The 21,501-nt window shown below is 40.2% G+C and overlaps 1 protein-coding gene across 2 annotated transcripts in view; it reads right to left on the reverse strand.

Annotated features, from left to right (window-relative positions):
- The window catches only part of thsd7ba (thrombospondin, type I, domain containing 7Ba), a 229,943-nt gene that overhangs the window by 70,370 nt on the left and 138,072 nt on the right, over positions 1–21,501 (reverse strand). For both annotated transcript variants that reach the window (XR_008572372.1, XM_054786288.1), the window contains exons 11-13: positions 17,098–17,213; positions 12,437–12,569; positions 11,960–12,063 (exon numbers count right to left, since the gene is read on the reverse strand). Coding sequence is in view for 1 of the 2 variants with exons in the window: in XM_054786288.1 (XP_054642263.1) it covers positions 11,960–12,063; positions 12,437–12,569; positions 17,098–17,213 (353 nt within the window). In the remaining variant the exon portion in view is untranslated. The remainder of the gene's footprint in view (positions 1–11,959; positions 12,064–12,436; positions 12,570–17,097; positions 17,214–21,501) is intronic.

The following is a 21,501-nucleotide window of genomic DNA, read 5'->3' on the forward strand; positions in this document are numbered from 1 at the left end:
ACAGACGAAACAAGATGATGCATTAGCGGAATAGCACGTTTTATGATACAGTGAACATGCAGGAATATATTTACACAAGAGAGATTCTTCTTTCCCTCCCCCAGACATTGTAGGTCTTTGTGGATTCACTGATCTACAAACACGCCCTTCATCCATTTCATTGATTTCTCTTTGACTTTTAAATGTTGCCCTCTGACAAAAAGTGTTTGGTCTCTATTTGTCTGCGGACCAAATGTGGTGTAGTGTATCGCAAGGGAGAAGACTTTTTTTTTTTTTTATATTCATGCAATGTGACCAGACGAATCAGAGAAAGTAATGGCATAATGGAAATGTTCTCAATCCAAGCACTTTCTGAAAACTGCTTCTTTGTGGAAATGCAATTTTCTGGTATGTGTAAACCAGGTTCTGGTTTTGGTGATTTATTATTTTTTTTTATTTGGCAATTGTCTAGGGATGCTTCGATTGATCGATCAACCACCGATCAATATCGGCTAATTTCCGTGAAAAAGCACGTGATCGGCATATGTCGATAAATGCCTTTCAACGCCGATCACCTCTGGTTTGTATTATTGGAGCCTGTAGCGAGCATTCCCTGCCCACTTTCCTTCACACTGCGCAGGCGTGCCAAACTGAAAACAAACATGTCTGCCGTGTGGAACTTACCTGCCGTTTGTGTGACTGATATCAATTTTGCAACCTGCAAAACATGCCACGTAAAATAGCTCATCGGGAGTTGCAGGTTAAAAGGCTTTAATTTAATTCAAGTTTGCCGACTGCTCTCGCTTGGAGCCACGCTGCATGATACCTGGAAGTCCTGGCGTGATGAAGTGATATAAAAGTTCTCTTGAAAAAGTCAAATATGTTTTTGGTTAATTGACGGTGATTTTATGCTTTTTTCATATCATATAGCCAGTAGCAGGGGTGCAACCAGGAATTCTGGATCCCATGAAAAAACAAACATGTTAATAATTACCTATTTTTGGGGCCCCCTGGGGATCTACGAATTGTCCTAACATTTCCCCCTTATACAGCATCACGGGCCAATAGCACTCATCATAAATAAATGTACAAATTTACACTTAATCAATGTGATCGGTATCGTGTTAGCCGATTTCACTGATGGAATCGGCAGCATAAAACCCCGATTGGAGCACCCCAACAATTCTCAGTCGTGAATCTGTTTGTTTACATGCACTCAAATATCATTCCAATTATCATTACTGTGGGACCTTTTGTCGCTGATTCATTTTCAGTGGGTCACAGATCTTTCTTGCTCCTGTATCGCCTCTACTCCATTTTCAATGGAACCTGCGCGATAAGGCGATTATCGCGAGTCACCGTCCAGCCAAGCGACACGCGAAATTCGTGCGTGTGAAAGTTTGTGCTCGTGCATGTCATCATGCACTCGCTGGCTTGCGATGCAATCACAGGAAGTTGAAAAATGTTCAACTTTTCATTGCTGTTGCACAGAAAAGCAGGGGGTTTCACTGATCGACCAATGAGCGCTGCTGCTGTCATAGAAGAAGACCAACCATGTTTGATAGTATGGCAGAATGACTCAGTATTGATTAATAGTGTCTTGCAAACAAGAATGTGCTGTTGATTGGTGAAATGGTACTACTGGGGCTGACAATCAATTAAAATATTTATTCGTGATTAATTGCATTTTGTCTGTAGTTAACTCATAATTAATCGAAGATAGAAAGATGTTTTTATTTAAAATAAGGTAGGATTTAAATCTCTTTGTGGTAAACGCTACCATTAAAAACCGATATATTTTAAACACAACAATTTGATACAGTGGACAAACGATGATAATTGATTTGATATGATTCAACGATTACATTTGTCCATGTAGACGTTAATTTATAAAATAAAGACGACAATTCAATAAAAGTGCCATTCTTACTGTATTTTCAAATGTGTAAAAGAGCACATCATATCCCCAAGGCAGGGGTCCCCAACCGCCGGGCCGCGGGAAACATTCAGGTGCAATGATTAAAACAAAAAAGCATAAAATTTAAGCAGTAGCTACAAATAACTACACCCATTTTTTTCTAAAGAGATATACATTTTGTTTTTGCTTAATTCAAAAAAATAATACATACAGTCATAAGAAAAAATTATTAGACCACCACTGTTTTAATGCCTGATACAACTAATGGTACCTTTGTTTGGACAAATATAACAATGACAACAAAAATAGCTCATAATTTTATTACTGTACAATGCTATAACTATTCATGTAAGAACTTAAGTGATTTTGGTTCTTATCAAGAAAACCATGGAAGTTGCTAGATATCAGCTCTTAAATTCAACTCTTATGAGCTATATTTGTTATCATCATTATATTTGTCCAAACAAATGTACCTTTAGCTGTACCAGGCATTACAATGGATCAATAAACTAAAGAAACAAGGGTGGTCTAATCATTTTTTCCCTGACTAGTTAGAAATCCCACAATTTTTGCATGTTTAATGCGGGCGGCGACTTGTTCCACTTCGTTCGACGGTCGTTGAATGCACCATTTAACTTTGCAATGCATCTTCTCCCACAATGCACAGATAAAACTATACTGTATTTTTCTGGTTTTTATATCACCTCATGTTTGGTCCCGAATGTTGATACTATGTGGGAATGCATGAAGGTAAGTTCTGATGACCTTATTGAGTGCTAATGTGCATATTTGTTGGTGCACCTCTCTGAAAAACCAAGTCCAGGCTCATACTGTCCGATAGTGGTATTCAATTAGTGCTTTTAATTTGACATTCCTCAAAATACATAATAAATAAGATAAATTAGATCACTATAATGTACGGTGTGTTGAAAATATTTCCCGATGACCAGCTAGCGCACTGATAACGCTAGTGAAAACTAAGGCTATTTATTAATTGACACAAGCCCCCAAATAGCGGTCCTTGGCTGTGCCTGCTAGTAACTAGTAACTCCTAGCCCAAATTTTAGCGAGCTGTTCAAGGCAAAAATCTGCTGAGAGATGGCTCGCATCTTAAAAGAGAACACTCGTTAGTTGGGGTACTCGTATGCCACGGTACCACTGTATAAATGACAATTTAAAAAATATCTGCAGTGCACCAGTAACTTTGCTCTTCTTCGCGGTGACGTACTTCTTGAAAACTCGACTCACATCGACACAAGTAACTTTGGTCTTGTTGAGAGAAGCATCTGCCAGGACTGTGAATCTAAACTTACCATTCAAAATGCCCTTTTCTTTGCCCATTTCTGCTCAATGTTCCCGGCGCTGCGTTTCCTCAAACAATGGTGAGGGCCGAGGGTCAAACAGGACGTGTGCACGTTAATCGTGTGTCAAAATAATTAGTGCCGTTAAAGGAAACTTCCGCTTTGACAGCCCTAGGTATGACATATCATTGTTGTCTGTGCTGAACTGAATGTACTGTTGGGAAGATATCTGATGATCCATGTCATTGTTATGTGGTCGGAGCTTTTTAGAAATGACTGTACAATAAACTCCTCTTCTCTCTCACTGTCAAGATGTATCAGAGTACAGTTATTTAATATTCCAAAATAGCTGTCTGTCATTAAGCTGTTGAATGTGTCACTTCTGGCTCTTGTTGAGACTTGGAAAGTGCTTAACTGTAAGTATTTTGGCTCAGCTTTCTCGTCCCCTGACTCCCTTGCCCCTCGACGGGCCGATACAGAGGTTGCATCACTGTAGACGCTGCACCCATCCGCATGTCTGACTTGCGATCTATCTTTCCCTCACTCGTGAACAAGACCTCAAAGTACTTGAACTCCTCCACTTGGGGCAGGATCGCATCCCCGACTCTGTGTTCGAAATCGGCATGTAAAATCCCTAATGCTAATCACTAGCATGTGCATGGGATTATCATAGAGCTAGGGTATTTGTTTAAAAGTATTTTGTTTATGTTGAATAACAGAGAAATAATTTTGTATCTTATGTAAATCATGATTGACATGCTTTATTTCTGTAATAACAGTTTTACGGTGCTTCAAAGTTAAGCCTCAGAAATGAGAACTTATCTGTCTGCTTTTGGTCTCTACTAGCAAGTAGAGACCAAAAGCTAACAGGAGCAAAATAAACTAATTTTGTTAAAATTATTTTGAGTTTGTGTCACGGCTTAGTCATTAAGGTGATTGTGGGTCCTGCAGCCAAACCTGTTTTACAGTATTGTCGTTTGGCTTTATCAATTTACCTCCAGTTTTCTCGGTGCTGAACCCAAGCACCACATGTACAAAACCTCATTCTGTCATCACCAGTGTCCTTTTGCTGTCAGACTCCAGGACTGACATTTTCAACTCTATTTTTAACAGAATTCTTTCAGCTTCTGGATGCCAGCGTCTGTGTGTGGTATTTCACACCATCTCACCCACAGGCAGGGATCACCTTTAATTATACACTTACTTAGAAAGGTGAGCATTTTGGAGGAGCTGCTGAAAGGACACACTCTCAAAAAGCTTGTCACACTCCAAGTTTTTCTCATGTTTCAGCAATTGGGGTAGAGGAACATCCTTATTGAATGACTGCATATTAAATCAAAGTTCTTTCTATTGATAGCTTTTATCAGCCCAACCCAGAACCGGTTACATTTTTCAAAATGGGTTTTCCTTCTACATTAAGTCCCATCACATCAAATTGGATCTGAATGCTAATTCAACCATGCCACATTGTGATATGATGAAACTGTGTAATGTAATAAAAGATCATCAGTGTGATTAATATCCTGTTGAAAAGTGTTAGTTCAGCAGACAATTTCAGTTCTATTCATGTATAATCTATTTGGGCGGCGCAAGACACATTCCAACACTGTTATGTCGGTGCGTCTACATACTGTACACTACAGTATGTATGACAAATCATGGCAGGTCAGTCCAAGCTTATATCACACATCACTAGAGATGAGTACAATTTTTATTTTATTTGATACTGGTGCCACATCGGTAATTTTGAATCAGTTCCAGTGCACGACATTTTGGCCAAAAACATTGGCTTTTTGCAGAATTTTCTGACATGCAAGTTGAGCAGAATAGTAATTTAAATACTTCATATTATAAATAAAAAGTATAACCATTATTAAATAACATGTACAAAAAAAATGATCACAGCAAAGCCAGCAGCAATACAGATCACACAGGGAATGTGCAAAAAATGTAATGTGGCTGTTCGTGAATGCACCATGATCGCAGTGCGTGGATAATGAGGAAATGTTGCTGTTGTGTACAGCAATGCTGAAATGTGTGTGTGGTGTTGGAATTGAGCAGTACTGATGCTTTTAAGGTCGGTAATAAAGTTTAAAAAGAGCATCAGGCTCTGCGTGCCTCTGTCAAGACTTACAAGATGGTACATGCACAAAAAGCCAAACAATAGAAAAGATAAACAGCGTGACGACATGTTAAATGGAGGACCTGAGGAAGGCAAAGCGCTGTCTGTCACATACTGTATGTAAATGCTGGGAACATAGAAATAAATACCTAGATTATGTATCTATCCATGCGGCACGGTGGCCCAGTGGTTCGCATGTCAGCCTACCAGTCTGCAGATCCAGGTGTAGTTTGCATGTTCTCGTAGGGTGCGTAGGGTGGAAGGTGTGGGAAGATGTAGTTGTCAGTGCAAAAACATGCATGTTAGGCTCATTGGTGAAGTTAAATTTGCCATAGGTGTGTACTGTATATGTGGGTGAATGTTTTTTGTCTGTATGTAGGCTACTCAGTGACAGACTGGCAACCAGACCAAAGTGTACCACCTCACCTTTTTCCCAAAGTCAGCTGGGATAGGCTCCAGCTAACCTGTGACCCTAATGAAGACAAGCAGTATAAAAATGAATGGATGGATTAAATCAGTACACTAAGTCCCCAACTTACGAACATCCGACATGCGAACATTCGGAGATACGAACGCAAGCTGACTGGTCTATATTTTCATGTATTTTGCCTTTTGGAACTCCATATTTATACTGCTACATGCTTGACCAGTAGAGGGCACTGTGACACTGCTAATGGGACCAACAGGTAGATGAAGAAGAGAAAGAGGAGAGAGGAAGACTAAGTTGTAGTTGTATGATACAACCCGGACAAAGCGTGTGATTAAAGTTTATGAAGAGTTAATAGACCTGCTTAATTCTACACCACCCACAGAACACTACCTCTTTTAGAAGAGTCTAACGATGACGACCATTTGTCCTTTTTTCAATAACTCCTCCTCCTCCACCACAACCAACGACGTATGCTCGACCACTCCTCTTCAAAGGTAAATAACATTTATCATTACGTATTATTATATCATTTTTATTATTGTTTTTTTCATTAATTATCCTCGTTTAATATTACTACTGCATCCAAACTCATATTTACATACAGTACATACACATATACTGTATATGTGTACACGTACATGTAGTACCTATATCATTGGTAATATTACCTTTTGTTGGACTTACAAACAAATCGACTTGCGAACGATCGTCTGGAACCAATCGTGTTCGTTGGTTGGGGACTTAGTGTATAAAGAAGTATAGTGTACATAATTCAACTTATTTTAAAATAAATAATTCATTCATTATATTTTTATTATTTATTCATGAATTTCCCTGCGACCCTAATGAGGATAGGAGGCATAGAAAATGGATGGATGGATGTTCATTAATTTCTTTTTTTTTGTCACTAATGGCATTATATAATTCATCTGGAACAGTCTTCCAATTGGGAAAATTTGGTGAAATAGTTTCCTGAAGTCTTTCTCTAATGTTTGTGTCTCAACCATTTTTTGGAAATGTCACAGGTATTTAACACAGACACTTGTAATCATATTCAAAAGGTGAAGCTCTAAAGGTCAAGGAGGATTGCATCACACCTGGAGACACTACATTTGACTATGCTACCCGTACTAAAAAGTCACAGGGATTCGCTGAGAAATGTCGATCAATTACGAGGCTAAGTGGGAGAGAGCAGAAATGCTGCGTTCCCAATTGCCTCAGCGACCGCAAACATCATCACAGTACTTGAGCAAGCTAGTTTCTAGGATCATTTGTGCTCATCTTCGTGGGAAGTTACATTATAATGATGATGATGAGTGGCTGTCATTTTCCCAACCTCAGCCAGAGGAATGCTATTCTCATTTGTCTTACCAATGCCACTTTGCCATTGTGCCTGGTTATATGAAAGAGAGTGCATGTTTTGCATATCACACAGACACGCACACGCACGCACACACGCTCACACGTGAAGGTCACAATTAGTTCTGCGCAATCAATTCATAATTTGTGAGGCAGCAAATGTGTTTGCAATGAAAGCATCACTTATTTTAGGGGTATATTAACTACGTTTTTATACTTATATCATTTCATCCTTAGTGGTTAAAGTAATTGAGTGCAGCAGCAAATCCTAAGCGTGTTATATATCGACTGGCCACAACATGACCACCTGCATCTAATGAGATCCGGTGCAAGTTGTAGTAAACACACACCCTATACAGAGATATCAATGCTCAGCTGAGACTGATGCTGTCAGAGAGGCGTTCATTTGGTGAATTATTTATTATTGTGGTTGTACAGTAGTTTGTGGTGGTCGATGCATTACGGTTACTTAATTCGGCTGCATGAAAGAGTCATAACGTCAAACACAACCCTCATTATAATGCGGTGCAGATCTACACTGCAAACTACAATGAGTACAAATAATACACCTGCTGTAGCGTTGATTCCTTTGTAGAGTTGATACAGTTCTTATTGTTTTGCCCTCAGAGCTGCTTTTTGTATTTTTAAATAAGTATTACACTGATTATAAGCCGTTAAAGGTAAATTCAATTTAAACTCTGCTTTGTATACAGGGGTATCTTGTTTTTTGTTATTCATTTGTTCCCAAAGTTTTGACACAAAACAAAACGTCCAAAAAGCAAGGCAATTTTCCCCATATGAAATAATGCAAATCAAATTAATGGAACCTATTGATGCAGGTTTTTTGTATCCTGGCACGATTGAATTCAATAGTGTTTATCACCTTTATCAAAGAGCTTGCTCTCGCAACTTTCTTTGGTCCCATGGTGGGTTTAATAGTCACACTCAATAAGATATGCACTGACAGTGAGTCAGCAACGTATAAGGTGCTTTGTTTGGGTACTTGATTTCGCGGAATGATACAGTTCAGGTCAAAAGGACTTGGACAAAAGGACAAAAAGCAAGGCAAATTGTTGGCGAAAATTTGTGACGAAAACTGAATCACGAAAACTGGAGCGTACAAAAATCAAGCTTTGACTGTTTTGCGTTACAGACCACACAGTACTAGACCACACTTGCAGGCATGAAAGGTGAGATGGTTAGAGTGAGGGGCTGCACAAACAGTGATTTAGCCACTGAGACAGGGAGGGTTTGGTGGCTTGGTCAAGGTAGTCAAAAAGCAGACCGGGACCCTCCAGGTACAAAGCCCAAGTCCTTACGGACTGACCTACTGCTGCCCCTGAAATGTATAAGAGATCAACAAGCTTTTGAGTATACAGCATGGTTCATAGCAAATATATTTGTCCTTTTGTCCCTAAACTGCATTTTCAGCCTACAAATTTCTTGGGTGATCGTGTCAAATAGTCCATAATGTTTGTTGGACTTTAAATAAAAAATATATACAATGTGTAAATACATATTCAAAAGAAAAGGTCAATTTCTGCAAAGTTGCGAGTCATGGCAGCAGGCTGAAGAAACTGACTAGTGCACAGCAGATATCTAGAATGCAACTGTGTCTTGCAATCAGCCATGCAGTTTATGGCTACAATTTCCCACCATTAGGGTTTGTAAACAAAGAAAATGTTAAGCTGCACTGCTTTGCCTTAAATTGTATGTAATTGTCTCGAGTGTCTTGATGTTTGTGTGAGAAAATGCAAAGTCAGGGGTGCCTATTATGTCGATTGAAGATAGTGTGGGTAGATCTCCTGGCATTACAAAAAATAGACGCATTTGTCACTTGATTGACATACAGCGCCAGCCAGTCTGACGTCTTATCTTTTCTGACAAATGGTTAACCACGCACAACCTCACCAGGGGCAGCAAAACTCCAGCAAACTACCGAGATAGCCCCCAATTTATTTCTTCAAAAAAAGGTAATAAAAATGGAGTGGGGGAGCTGGACAAAGCCAAAAATACCATAGCTGTTCCGATGAAGGGAAATGGGGAGCGGCCTTTTCGGACTGTTCATAACAACTACACCACTGTCTTCCCTTCAAAACGCAAGCTGAGAAAGAGAAAGGTGAAGGAACTAAAACTCCAGTTGTTGATTGTAATTTTTTTTTCCCCAGTCAGTAGGCATAAAAAATAAATGTAAAGAGGGAAAAAGCAACAGTAAACAAAATCTCTTGATTTGGCTTTGTCTCCTGTGTCCCCCTGAAATATGCGTGACCTTTGGGTCGTAACATCCAGACAGAAGTCCTTTTTCTCACAGCTAGCTATAAAAGCGAAAGGCAGCCACAAGAAGTCCTTCCAACACAGACAGACGGTAAAAGAGGCAACACTCGTTCTGAGACATTAAAAACAAACCAGAAATATCATCTTCAATTAAAGCCCTCCAGCTATCAAGAACTATAGTTACACGGGGCAGTGAAGCCATGGCTAAGGATTTGACCCAGCGACTTTCCAGGAAGGATATCGAGTGTTTCTCACTGCAACTGGATGAGTCTACGGACGTGAGTGACACAGCACAGTGGTGCATTTTTATTCGGATGGTGTTTACCAACATGACTGCAAAAGAGGAGCTGTTAAATGGTCATTTTCCAGTTTTTCAAAAACTTTACAGGGAAAACAAAGTGTGTTTGTGTGCTCCCAGTGTATACATTGGTGTCCATCACCATGGACGGAACAATGCTTTCTTGGACTTCCTAAATTAATGGCATAATACACCAACCAATGTTGATGCGCAAAAATGTACAACATGAAAGAGATAATGGAGGTGACAATGAGGATAGTCTGTTTTATTGACGCCAGACCTCTTCAAAAACAGATTTCTTCTCTTCCGTGCACATCGGAACAAGGCTGCAAGCGATCACTCTGTGCTGTTGCTACACATGAAACATGAAATGGCTTAGACCAGGGAAACATGAAATGAATTAGACCAGGGAAACATGAAATGGATTAGACCAGGGAAATTCCTGCAAAAATATCAAGAGCTCTGTCCAGAGATGGAGCTTTTCTGTGTCGCTCAACCTGCGGAATACCATCAACTAAATGCCGATCAGTGGCTGCTAGATTCAGCATTTGCATGTTGAATGACTGTAATGAAAAGACAAAAACAGTGTTCAATTTGATCAGCTCAGTTCATGCTCTCAAATGAAAAATTAAACATCTGTCCTCAAAGCTGAAGTGCCATGATTTGGCAAACTTTCAGAATCTTGCGTCAGAGCTGGAGACGCAAGGGAAGACGTGTGCCCAACTTGACGCTGCATGCTACACAGAACACACTGAGAACTGTCTGTCAGACTTTGACAAAGACCTTCAAGACTCGGCTTTACTGGAGCTAGTTACAGTATATTCATGTGCTACCCTTTTCGGGAAGGTGTTGAGGTTTATTCACTCACGTCAAAAATTGCAATGCCGTTTCACCTGAATTCATCTGGAGTGGAGGATGAGATTTTGACACTACAAGCTGACACTCAGCTTAAGTCCAGGACTCCTGGACAGTTCTGGAACTTACTCATCGAAAAAAAGTACCCCACCATGAGAAAATGTGCTACCTCCTGGACTGCAATATTCGACTCCATTTATTTATGTGATTGAGCCTTTTCTCACATGAAGATTATTCGGCCCTAATACTGTTCCACCATGACTAATGATCATTTGGTTGCGTGCTTGAGGCTGGCTATGAGCAGCTACTGTCCGGACTATGCATTCCTGGCTGATTTCATTTAGTGCAAAACATCACAGTTCATCACATCACGTTGTGCCTGTAAATATTCTCATTCATCCAGGTCATTGAATTCTGAGGGCATTGAATCCATCGTAACTGGACTGTTAGAAGACTGTTAGAAGATGGTTTGCCTCTCATTCGAGCAGGCTTCATCAGTTCATGGTCAACGACTAGGTGGGACAGCTCTAGTATGAGGGGTTGGTGCAGGATCCAAAGTTTTCGTCCTCTAAAAGGTCAAGGCATGCCCAGACAAGAGTGGTTTCGCTCTCTTGTGGTTGAAAATGTGGTTGATAGCTGTGTCTTGTGTATTTCTTATACACTGAATGATTGAATCTTTTAGGAAGGGATGAAAGGACAGCATTGTATCCGGGGGACAGGTGGTGTCGTAGACCTCCCCCTCTGTTCAGAGATGGATTCTCAACTTTGACATAGATGGTTTCCCTCACTCCTCTCTCAAACCATCCGACCATGTATTGTGCAATATGGATTCATGCAGCCATGCATATACTATATACCAACATGTGCTATATAAATATATAAAAGCAACACTTTTGTTATTACCGTTTGTATAGAAGAATCTGTGTTAGTGAGCACAGATCACAGGTGTGGCATATCAACATGCTGATTAGACAGCATGATTATTGCACAGGTGTGCCTTAGGCCTGGGCGCATTATTAAATGGGCAGTATAACTCAATGTATTTACTGTATGAATAAATCTATGTTTTCCAGTATTATAGTAGGAGATAGATTATTTTGATTTTGTAATTTTGTAAGTAGCGTGTATGCTGAGGCCAAGGTATCTTTCATTCTGTTATGTGCCTGTGGCCACCCAGCTCGCTCCATTAATGAGGAACCAGTGGTGTGATGAGATCGTCAAGACAACAGACAGACAGATTCATCTTATTACACTCTCAGGACAAATTGCCTTGTGTTTTATGGGTACATCAATTGTTTGTTAAAGGAGCCGTTATGAAAGGACCGTTAGGAGTCATTAAATAAAGATTGTTAACCAGACGGAAGCTTAAAATGGGCACACAAATACAGAGCGAAAAATACTTGTGGCATAAAGAAAGACTTGCCTCTTGTTTCTAAACCATTCCCACAGGTTTCTGCCGTCCGAGATGAGCTGCGTTGTACAGAATCGGGAACCAAAGTGCAGGTGTGCCACTTGTGTATCCTCCACCTTCAAATCATAACAGAAGGAAAAACATGAGAATCGGTGTGCACTCAGCCCTATTCACATCACAAGCACCGCAGCTTTTGTTGCACTTTGTTTATGAATGAACACTGTTAGAGTGAAACAATGTTGCTGTGCTCAAATGACTTGTTAATTATTGTTGTACGTTGATAAATAATTCCAATTAATCACAAATGAAGAAACAAAGGTAACCTAAAAATGTTATGTCAAAAATCATTACATCACATTTGGGAGCATTTTTGCTTAACATGGCAAAAAATATTCATATTGGTATTTATATTCAGCATAAGGTCTTATACAAAACTCTATGCTTCTTCTGTTGTTCAGAGATAGGAAGTAACAAACCAAATGTTTTTACCTGTATATTGGACACGCTTGGAGTGATTCACACACTCTCTCTTCATAAAGCGTGTCGGGGCACTCTTGACCTCCGTTTGCAGACTTTTGAATGATAGCCCGGTAGCGAGACTGTGTGCTAGAGGTGGTATTTTCTGTGGGAAATAAAATCAAAAAGTCTTCATCCAGAGGCTGTGTAAAAGTGAAAGACTGTTAACGGGCTTACGCCAACACAAATCAACAGTTGCAAAAGTTTTGGGTTTGCTGAAAAACTTATTGTGTTCAAAGAAAGCTAGAACATTATCAAATTAACAAACATTCAACCATTTTTGAATGTTGTATGTCTACTGTATGTATCAGTATGACTGAACAGGGGTGCCCATTACGTCGATCGCGAGCTATCGGTAGATCGCCAAGATAGTTTGGGTCGATCGCGTAAACGTCAGCTTGTAGATGTCACATGACATCAGTCAGCTGACTCCAATTTCCACCAATTGGTTTCTTTTTAGCACCATTGATACGCGACTATTCTTCCCTTTTACAAACACTGAAGTAACCTGTACCTTGATACTTCGCCATGCTGATGGAATGAGTGCTCCTCCAGATTCAAATACATTGGCACCATGGTTAGCATACACCCCATTTAGTGTGTTTTTTGGTTAACGTTGAAAATGTAAGCCAAAATTTTGCTTGGCATACATTTCTGGTTAGCGTACAATATATAATATAATATTTTTGTCATGTTAGTAGCACACTGCGTGAGTCCAACTGTGTTCTTAATGTATTTTTATGACAAAATGTCTTTGTAAGCATCCTGTTAGCTTGCTAATACTGTACATGAAAACAGGAACCGGAAGTTGATGTCATCAGCGGTTGACTCTGTAGTTCTTTAACACGGTTAATTAGCACGGCTACGCCACAAGTCTGCTTTTATTACCGATCACAGCTGCACAGTAACCCAAAATGGAGCCAAATAAAGTTGCAAGTGTCAGAATTCTGATGAAAGTGAGAAACACTATTAAAGTCAAGAAATAACTCACAGCAAAACACTAAAGTTGTATCTTTGTGGCTCTCGCTTCCACATCGCCGTCTTTGTCAACAAGCACATCTTCAGTTAAGAAAAAAGTGACCTTAAATGTTCATTTCATTATTCATCATTTATATGCATTTACTCTATATGCATTTTGATTGTTTTCTGCATGTAAAACTATAATTGTAAGTCTGTAAAAACCTGTTAGGTGTTCAATAAAGTATTCCCCACATCTGTTTCAGTGTGAGTTCTGATGTCCATCTTACGTTTTCTCTTCATGGGGCACTCTCTATACTAACTTTTCCTTACCACTTAACCTTTGAAGAACAGCGTACCGGAATAGCTTTATTTGTATTTATTTAACACGGTTATTGGTTGAATACCTTTTTTTTTTTTTATTATGATAGATGTGTGAACTGCGGTCTCCTACTTGTACTGTTTTGGTCATTATTACTATACAGAACAAGCGATGACCTGCTAGAAAGTACCTGCATTATAAACACAAGATTTCACTGTATTGCAATTGATTTTATACAAAGACAAAAAAATTAATTTTTATTTGCAAACTTTCTAAATTAATTTTCAATAAACCAACAGCCAAAAAAAACCCATATCAACACATCTAATTTTAAAAAGGGTGACTATTTTTTTTTTATTTTCCATTTATTAAAATAAGAAATAATGACATTGTGAGTGCAACTGTAAGTGGTGACAGTGTGGCCACATACAACATTGTAATGACCCCACACTAATCACCTCACATTAAAAATGGTGAAATTCAATGCGCCTGCATCATCGGTGGATCAATGAGCCGTGTAATAGTTACACAGATAAGTTGCTGACACAATTGCTTTGAGTATTTATTTGCATTAATAATCAGTTTCTGTGATGTGTCAGCCAAATATTAATAAATATTTTGTGATATCTACATTAGTGAATACATACAAATTCACAGAGATGTAGGGATATAGGGATGAGCATGATTGTTGATTGATTGTTAAGAAAGGTGTCATTGAGTAGAACCGATTATTGATAATCGTGTGTTGAATCAATAGAGGCAGCACTGCTGATTCAGTCTCAACTAGTTTGCAGTTTCCAATTCAGGCGAGGCTTGACCGTCCTGGGATGTTCTTGAACATTCTAATTTCCCTTAATCGGGGGGTGCCAAAGTAGTGAATAGTACTAATGTACAACAGTTTCAACTGATGAACTTTGAATCTGCAGTTGCATTGAAATGCTTTCAAAAGATTTTCCGCATTTCTGTAAATCTAGAATTCTCCTTTTTACTTTAACATTCTTCTGACTATTGGTTGATGTCAAATGAGTGCTGTCAAACGTTAAAGACATACTGGAACCTTCAACACCACTTGTGCGTCTAAGATCGCAGAGGATTGCTGTATTTTGCTTATCACAGAGATCCCACCCTTCAGTCGACTGAAGCCACACCCTCATGTTGGAGGAGCCAAAATGTCCAAGGTAAATCAAAAAAAAGCTGCTGGACCAGTACTACAGGTACAGAGGACCAGCACGAATCAGCTGGATCTTCAATCAGTCACTGTCACTGTCTATCGTCCCACCCTGCCTGAAGTCCTCTGTTATTGTCCCCCTTCCCAAAAGGTCAGTCATCACCAGTCTCAGTGACTACCATCCTGTGATGCTAACACAGATCCCCATGAAGTGCTTGAAGACACTGGTTCGAAGTAAAATCGTTTCACATGTGCTCCCTGCTTTATACTCACACCAGTCCTAGGATGCGATTGCCACAGCTCTGCACACTGTTTTGAACCACCTAGAGCAGAACGCGTGTTATGCAAAACCTTTATTTTAGCTCTGCTTTCAAGACCATCCTCACATCCAGACTGGTGTCTAAAATGACAGAGCTGGGTCTATCCCCCTCAATCTGCAGCTGGATACTGAACTTCCTGAGAGATTGCGCCAAGCGGGTGAAAGTAGGCCCCCACATTTCTTCAACTATCAGCCTCAGAAACGGCACCCCACAAGGCTGTGTACTGAGTCCCCCTCAACTATACACCCACCCATTCCAGCAACACTGTGATCAAGTTTGCAGGCGACACCACAGTGGTGGGACTTATCTCTGGGGGAGATGAGATTGCGTGCAAGGACGAGGTGGTTCGACTGAGCAGGTGATGTAAGGTCAGCACCCGGGTACTGAACACTGCCAAGGCAAAGGAGCTGACCAGCGATTACAGAAGGTTAAAGACAGACATTCAGCTGCTCCTGATCGATGGGGACTGTGTAGAGAGGGTGTCCAACTTCAGATCCGTTCAGATCAAGGAAACTCTTACCTGAAGCATGCACACTTTAGCAACAGTTAGAAGACACAGTAGAGACTTTACTTCCCTAGACTCCTCAAGAAGAACCATCTACCTCAAAAGCTGCTGCTGTCTTTTTACCACTGCTGCATAGAGAATGTGCTGATATACTTCATGTGTGTGTGGCATGCCAGCTGCTCAGCAGCCGAGAAGAGGCTGCTCCAGAGGGTCTTCACCATCACCCAGAAAATTGTCAGCTGCCCTCTCCAGTCCCTGGACAAACGGTTGAAATCACGGTACTTCACTAAAGCACAGAGCATTCTCAGGGACCCCTCACACCCAGGACATGACATCTTTAAACTTCTGCCTCCAGGCAGAAGACACAGGCAACTGAAAATCAAAACATACTGAAACATAGTTTCTATCCTCAGGCCAATACTGCACATACATAAAACAAAGTTGAGTTTGAAACCAAATGTGCAGTAAGTCTTGTGATTGATGTTTTTGTTGTAATAACCTGGTTCAAAAAGACATGCTGCTACATTTTTATAATGTTTTAAGCTGTTTTGTTTTGTTTTATTAATGTTCTTCATTTTTTTTATTTGTACATCAGCGTCAAGTTACGTCATTAATTTTCATGACAGTGACAAAGCTGATTCTGACACTTGTAAAATTTAGGTGGCTCTATGTACATATTTAAACATGTATGTATAATTCATACATAAAATTAAAAATAAATTCAAAATTAGGTACCCAATTCATGTTTTTAAAAATCATAGAAATTACGTCATCATTCCATCCTGGAGAAAGAACCATTCAAATGCATCATTAATGGACCCAAATCATAGTAATATGACATTCAAGACTATGAGGCTATTTAAAGGTCTGACCAGAATGGTACATACACAGAATAAATGAAAAGATTGCACCTTCTATTGAATATTCAATAAATATATAAATTTAAAAAAACAACTGAGACTGAAGGATTTTTCAAGTGTTCTTTTTTTTGTTTTGTTTCTTAAAATTCTGATTGCACTGCACAAGTCAAGAAAATGGCATGTAATAGAAAGTCAAAGGTATTCATTCGCTCACACTGCACTGGCCAACTGACAGCATGCAATTACTCATCACCACCCATTTGCTCTGGAAAACTGGAGCCCTCCCTAGTAAACTGCTCAGTGGCTGTGTTAGTAACATGAGTGCAACACGCACTCTGCATGATTTTGTGTCAACTCTGGAAGTTGATACAATTGCTCAAGATTCATTCATGTCACTTTGGCTCTGCAACCTACAATTTGGAAACCTCTGCTCATGATTTTTGACGCTGTGATGGAAATAGAGTTTCTAAAAGAAGGTACAGTAATGCATGTTGAAGACTACCTGGAATGCAGGTTGATGGGCAGGCGGTCCATTCGCTAAAGGGTGTCACAATGCAGTCCTTCTTGCAGGGAAGAACACAGGGCCGGATCGTTTCTGGACGTGTAGAACCGGGGCATCTACACACACACACACACACAAACAGGCAAACAGTGGTCTTAAATTCTACTCATCCCTCAGGCGATGAGTGATAAATGTGCTGAGTCTTGCTGGTAACAGGACAGAGTCGTGAAACAAGTGCCCTGTCCTTGACATCACACATCTCCTCACAGGAAACATGATTGATTATTTGTCCTGCTGCTTGTACGAGCTCAGGCAAAATGTAGACAGATTTTTAAAAATGACACTTGTCTCAGACATTGCAGTTGTGTTAAACAAGTATTCGGGCTGCACGGGAAAAAAACAAAATCGTAGCATTACAAGTATAAAGTCAGTCAGAAATGAAATAAGAAAATATATATTATCTATAATATATGTGGATCATTTTTGAGCAAAAGTTGTAACATGACAGTGTAATTTAAATAAATAACAAAATAAGTAATTAACCAAATAAATAAATAAGGAGCACAAAAGGGGAACAATTCTTTCTGAGACACAATATTTTGTTCATAACAATCAATAGGTTTTCAAATACAGTCAAACCTGCCTATAGCTGCCACTGAAAAATCCACCGCAGAAATTTTGTTAATCGCTTTATTAACAGCGGTTTATTAACCTAGTAGTGCTTTACAACTTTTATCCGCAGTCCCACAGTGCCCTCTACTGGTCAGCATGTAACAGTATAATTATATGTATCTGCAAACACAACAAGCTCCTAATCACAGACATGTTAATATGTGCACGCACAAATTCAAAATGGTTGCCAGCCTGTCTATAACGGCCACCTGCCTATAGCGGCCACTTTTGCCGTTTCCCTTTAGTGACCGCTATAGACAGGTTTGACTGTACTTCGTTCCAGCGTCAAAAGTGTTATCAGCATCATAAAATGTATACTAATTGCACAGAATGTGAGAATGTTTCATGTAACATTTCTTCTTACGCTGAAAACACACCCAGCCTAAAGCCACCTTGACACTTGCACGAATGTTGTCCCCGCAGTGGTACGCAATGTTGCATGCCAATGAGTACATTTGCTATAAACAGGTGTGAAGCATGTGTAAGGATGCGCGTGCCAGTGGGCAAAGAAAATGTTGAAATGTTCAAAATTTCTGGCATGCATGTCACTCGTGTGAAGTAGTCGTGAACGCAAAGCAACCTATACGCAAACAATGCGAGCGGTGCATATCACAGCGTGTCACATTCTCATTCATGGGGTGAACTTTTCCACCACCTATTGGGGGAATTCTCAAGTAATTTCTGTAGCCTCTTCCTTGTTAATAACTGATTGTTAATAACTGATCATAATGCCCAAAGAGATTACTTCTGGCCTTGCAAATACAGGAATTAATGAAGCTAAGAGAGATGTCTGCTACAGCGTGGCGCAGGTAAAATGCACAGCATCTATGTACCAAGCCCACAGTTTTTACATGTTTATGTCTTTGTGATTCACTGATAATGTTTTCTCATCAAGTGTTGATATTTTGCAGTTTGTTTGGTAGTCTTTGAAAGCACCACAGTTGCTGTGGGATGCAAAAGTGAAACTTATATATAACAATGTGGCCTCAGAACTTGCACCAAGGTTAACACAAGTTATTATATGAATATCAATCGTTACTGGAATTACAATAGGTAAGTAGCGTGGATTATGTAGACCCGTGGATTATGTAAACACCTTTTTTGATAGCTAGCCCGGATGACCAAGTGTGTGAGGTGGAGGAGGTCCCACAACAGACGTAAGGGTGGTTTTCGTGCTGACTTGTGACTGTGATTCATCTGTTCTATATCATCGTCGTTCAATAGTAGTGGGTGTGGGCACATTTTATACTTTAAAAAGCATTTAATAAGCGTGTGAGAGGGAAAAAATGCAGTATGTGACAAGTTAAAGATGTTACTGATATGAGTTAGCAGCGAGCTAAACAAAAGCAACCCTTGGAGACAACACAACTGCTTGCTAACCATCACGACAATGACATCCTAACGAGGTGATAGAATGTCAATGCTGTGTCACTGCCGTGATCGTATGCATCCCCAGGGCAGGTTTTAGAAGTCATGAATATGTCCTATTGATGAATTACAGTACTTCAATATAGTGTACTTCACAGCGATGATGGTTGTACTTCCAGTATGATTGAGAAACAATAGTTCCCTGATCTGACTGTGTCTTTTAATTTAAGAAAAAAATCATATTAACCACTGATGTGAATCTGTATTTCCCTGTTTGAAAGCATAGCATCAGTAGTCCACTATTACCACCAAGCAGACCCAGGAGACTCGCACAGCAAAAATCAATTAAAGTCCGCAACATGCCTGCTAATTAAACCTGACAAAAGTAAGGATGCGCAAACTGTTTACCAATGAATTATTTACCTCCAAGGACACATTGCCATAATTTTAAATAGCACATCACTGAGGTTGAACCCATTTACCTGCTTTAATGGAAAATTAGAGTGTTTTTTTCCCCTTTATTTTGACTGCCACACATTTTGTGTCACATGCTTGTGTTTTGTCAATGCTGCAACTGCAACTTTGGGGTATTTGATATTCATGTGACCATGTACAGTAAGTCTTCTTTCCCCAGAGGCTACTCTGTAATACCCTCCACACAAACACACACACACACATACACCCAAACATTCTTTTTTTTTTTTTTTTTTTTTTATCCAAGTGACTTTCGTCGACCTCGCAACCGAGATCCAGGTCTCACTTGAGAACCAGCATGGTGCCCCACATTCCACCAGCAGCGGAAAGTCAGCGTGCACGGGAAGATGATCAAAGTCGACGAAAGCACAGGGAGCATGAGACATAAAACCTTTCCTTCCTCAGGCTCATCCTCCTTATTCTCTTTCTCTCTTTGCAGAGATGCCTGCCAAAGGGCACAGTAATGCAGTTGGGAAGCTTGGGAATATTGTCAGCTATTCCCAGAATACGGTAATGAGAAATACTGTAGCTATGTAAAAAGTATGCTCTCAAACACCAAGTGTCTCTCACACATACTGAATCTGTGAAAACTATACAACGATGGAAAGATTATTGCATGACTTGATATCTATTAATGTCACAGTCCCTGCCATATCAAGATGCTGGGAAGATCCTTCAAACTTCAGAGAGGTAGCATGAGAATTGCACAGGCCTTAGGCTGGCCACAATCAAAGGACACTCCAAAATATGCAGTTTTACTGTATTGGAATCACTCCATCCACAACGTTGGCATCAGCAAACCGCTCACCCACATGGCATGATTCACTCAACAAAAATATAAACACTTTTGTTTTTGCTCCCATTTTTTATGAGATGAACTCAAAGATGTAAAACTTTTTCCACATATACAATATCACCATTTCTCTCAAATATTGTTCACAAATCTGTCTAAATCTGTTATAGTGAGTACTCCTTTGCTGAGATAATTCATACCACCTCACAGGTGTGCCATATCAGGATGCTGATTAGGCACCATGATTAGTGCACAGGTATGCCTTAGACTGCCCACAATAAAAGGCCACTGTGAAGACCGATACAGATACAGATGGGGGTGTACTCACTCAAGGGACGACTGCACTGTCATATTCTCTGCCTTTAGAGACGGTTTATGCTTGTGAAATGAACATTGTGGTGGTGGACATTCCTGCAGTCATTATTGTATTGTATTGTATTGTACTTTATTTATCCCACTACAGGGAAATTCACTTGTTACAGCAGCAAGCAAGATACGCAAGTAAAGAATACATAGTGACACATGGTTCAAGTGGTGCAGGTGTTGTAGAGCCTGACAGCGGTCGGTATGAAGGACCTGCGAAATCTCTCCTTCTTACACCGTGGGTGTAACAGTCTGCTGCTGAAGGAGCTGCTAAGGGAACCCACAGTGTCATCATGTAGGGGGTGAGAGGTGTTGTCCATGATGGACGTCAGCTTAGCCAACATCCTTCTCTCCCCCAATTCCTCCACTGAGTCCAGAGGACCGTCCAGGCCAGAGCTCGCTCTCCTGATCAGGCTATTGATCCTGCTCCTGTCCCTGTCCGTGCTGCCCCCTCTCCAGCAGCCCACAGCATAGAAGATGGCTGAGGCCACCACAGAATCATAAAAGGTCCGTAAAAGAGTCCTACACACACCAAAGGACCTCTGTCTCCTCAGCAGGTGGAGGCGACTCTGGCCCTTCTTGTAGAGGGCGTGGGTGTTGACGGACCAGTCCAGTTTGTTGTTAAGGTGAACACCCAGGAATTTGTAGCTGTCTACCAACTCAGTGTCCACATTATGCCTATTGCACGCTCCCTCAACACTTTTGCGACATTTGTGCCATTCTGCCTTGTGATA

This window comes from Dunckerocampus dactyliophorus, chromosome 9 (genome assembly GCF_027744805.1).
Source record: "Dunckerocampus dactyliophorus isolate RoL2022-P2 chromosome 9, RoL_Ddac_1.1, whole genome shotgun sequence".
Lineage (NCBI taxonomy): Eukaryota > Metazoa > Chordata > Actinopteri > Syngnathiformes > Syngnathidae > Dunckerocampus > Dunckerocampus dactyliophorus.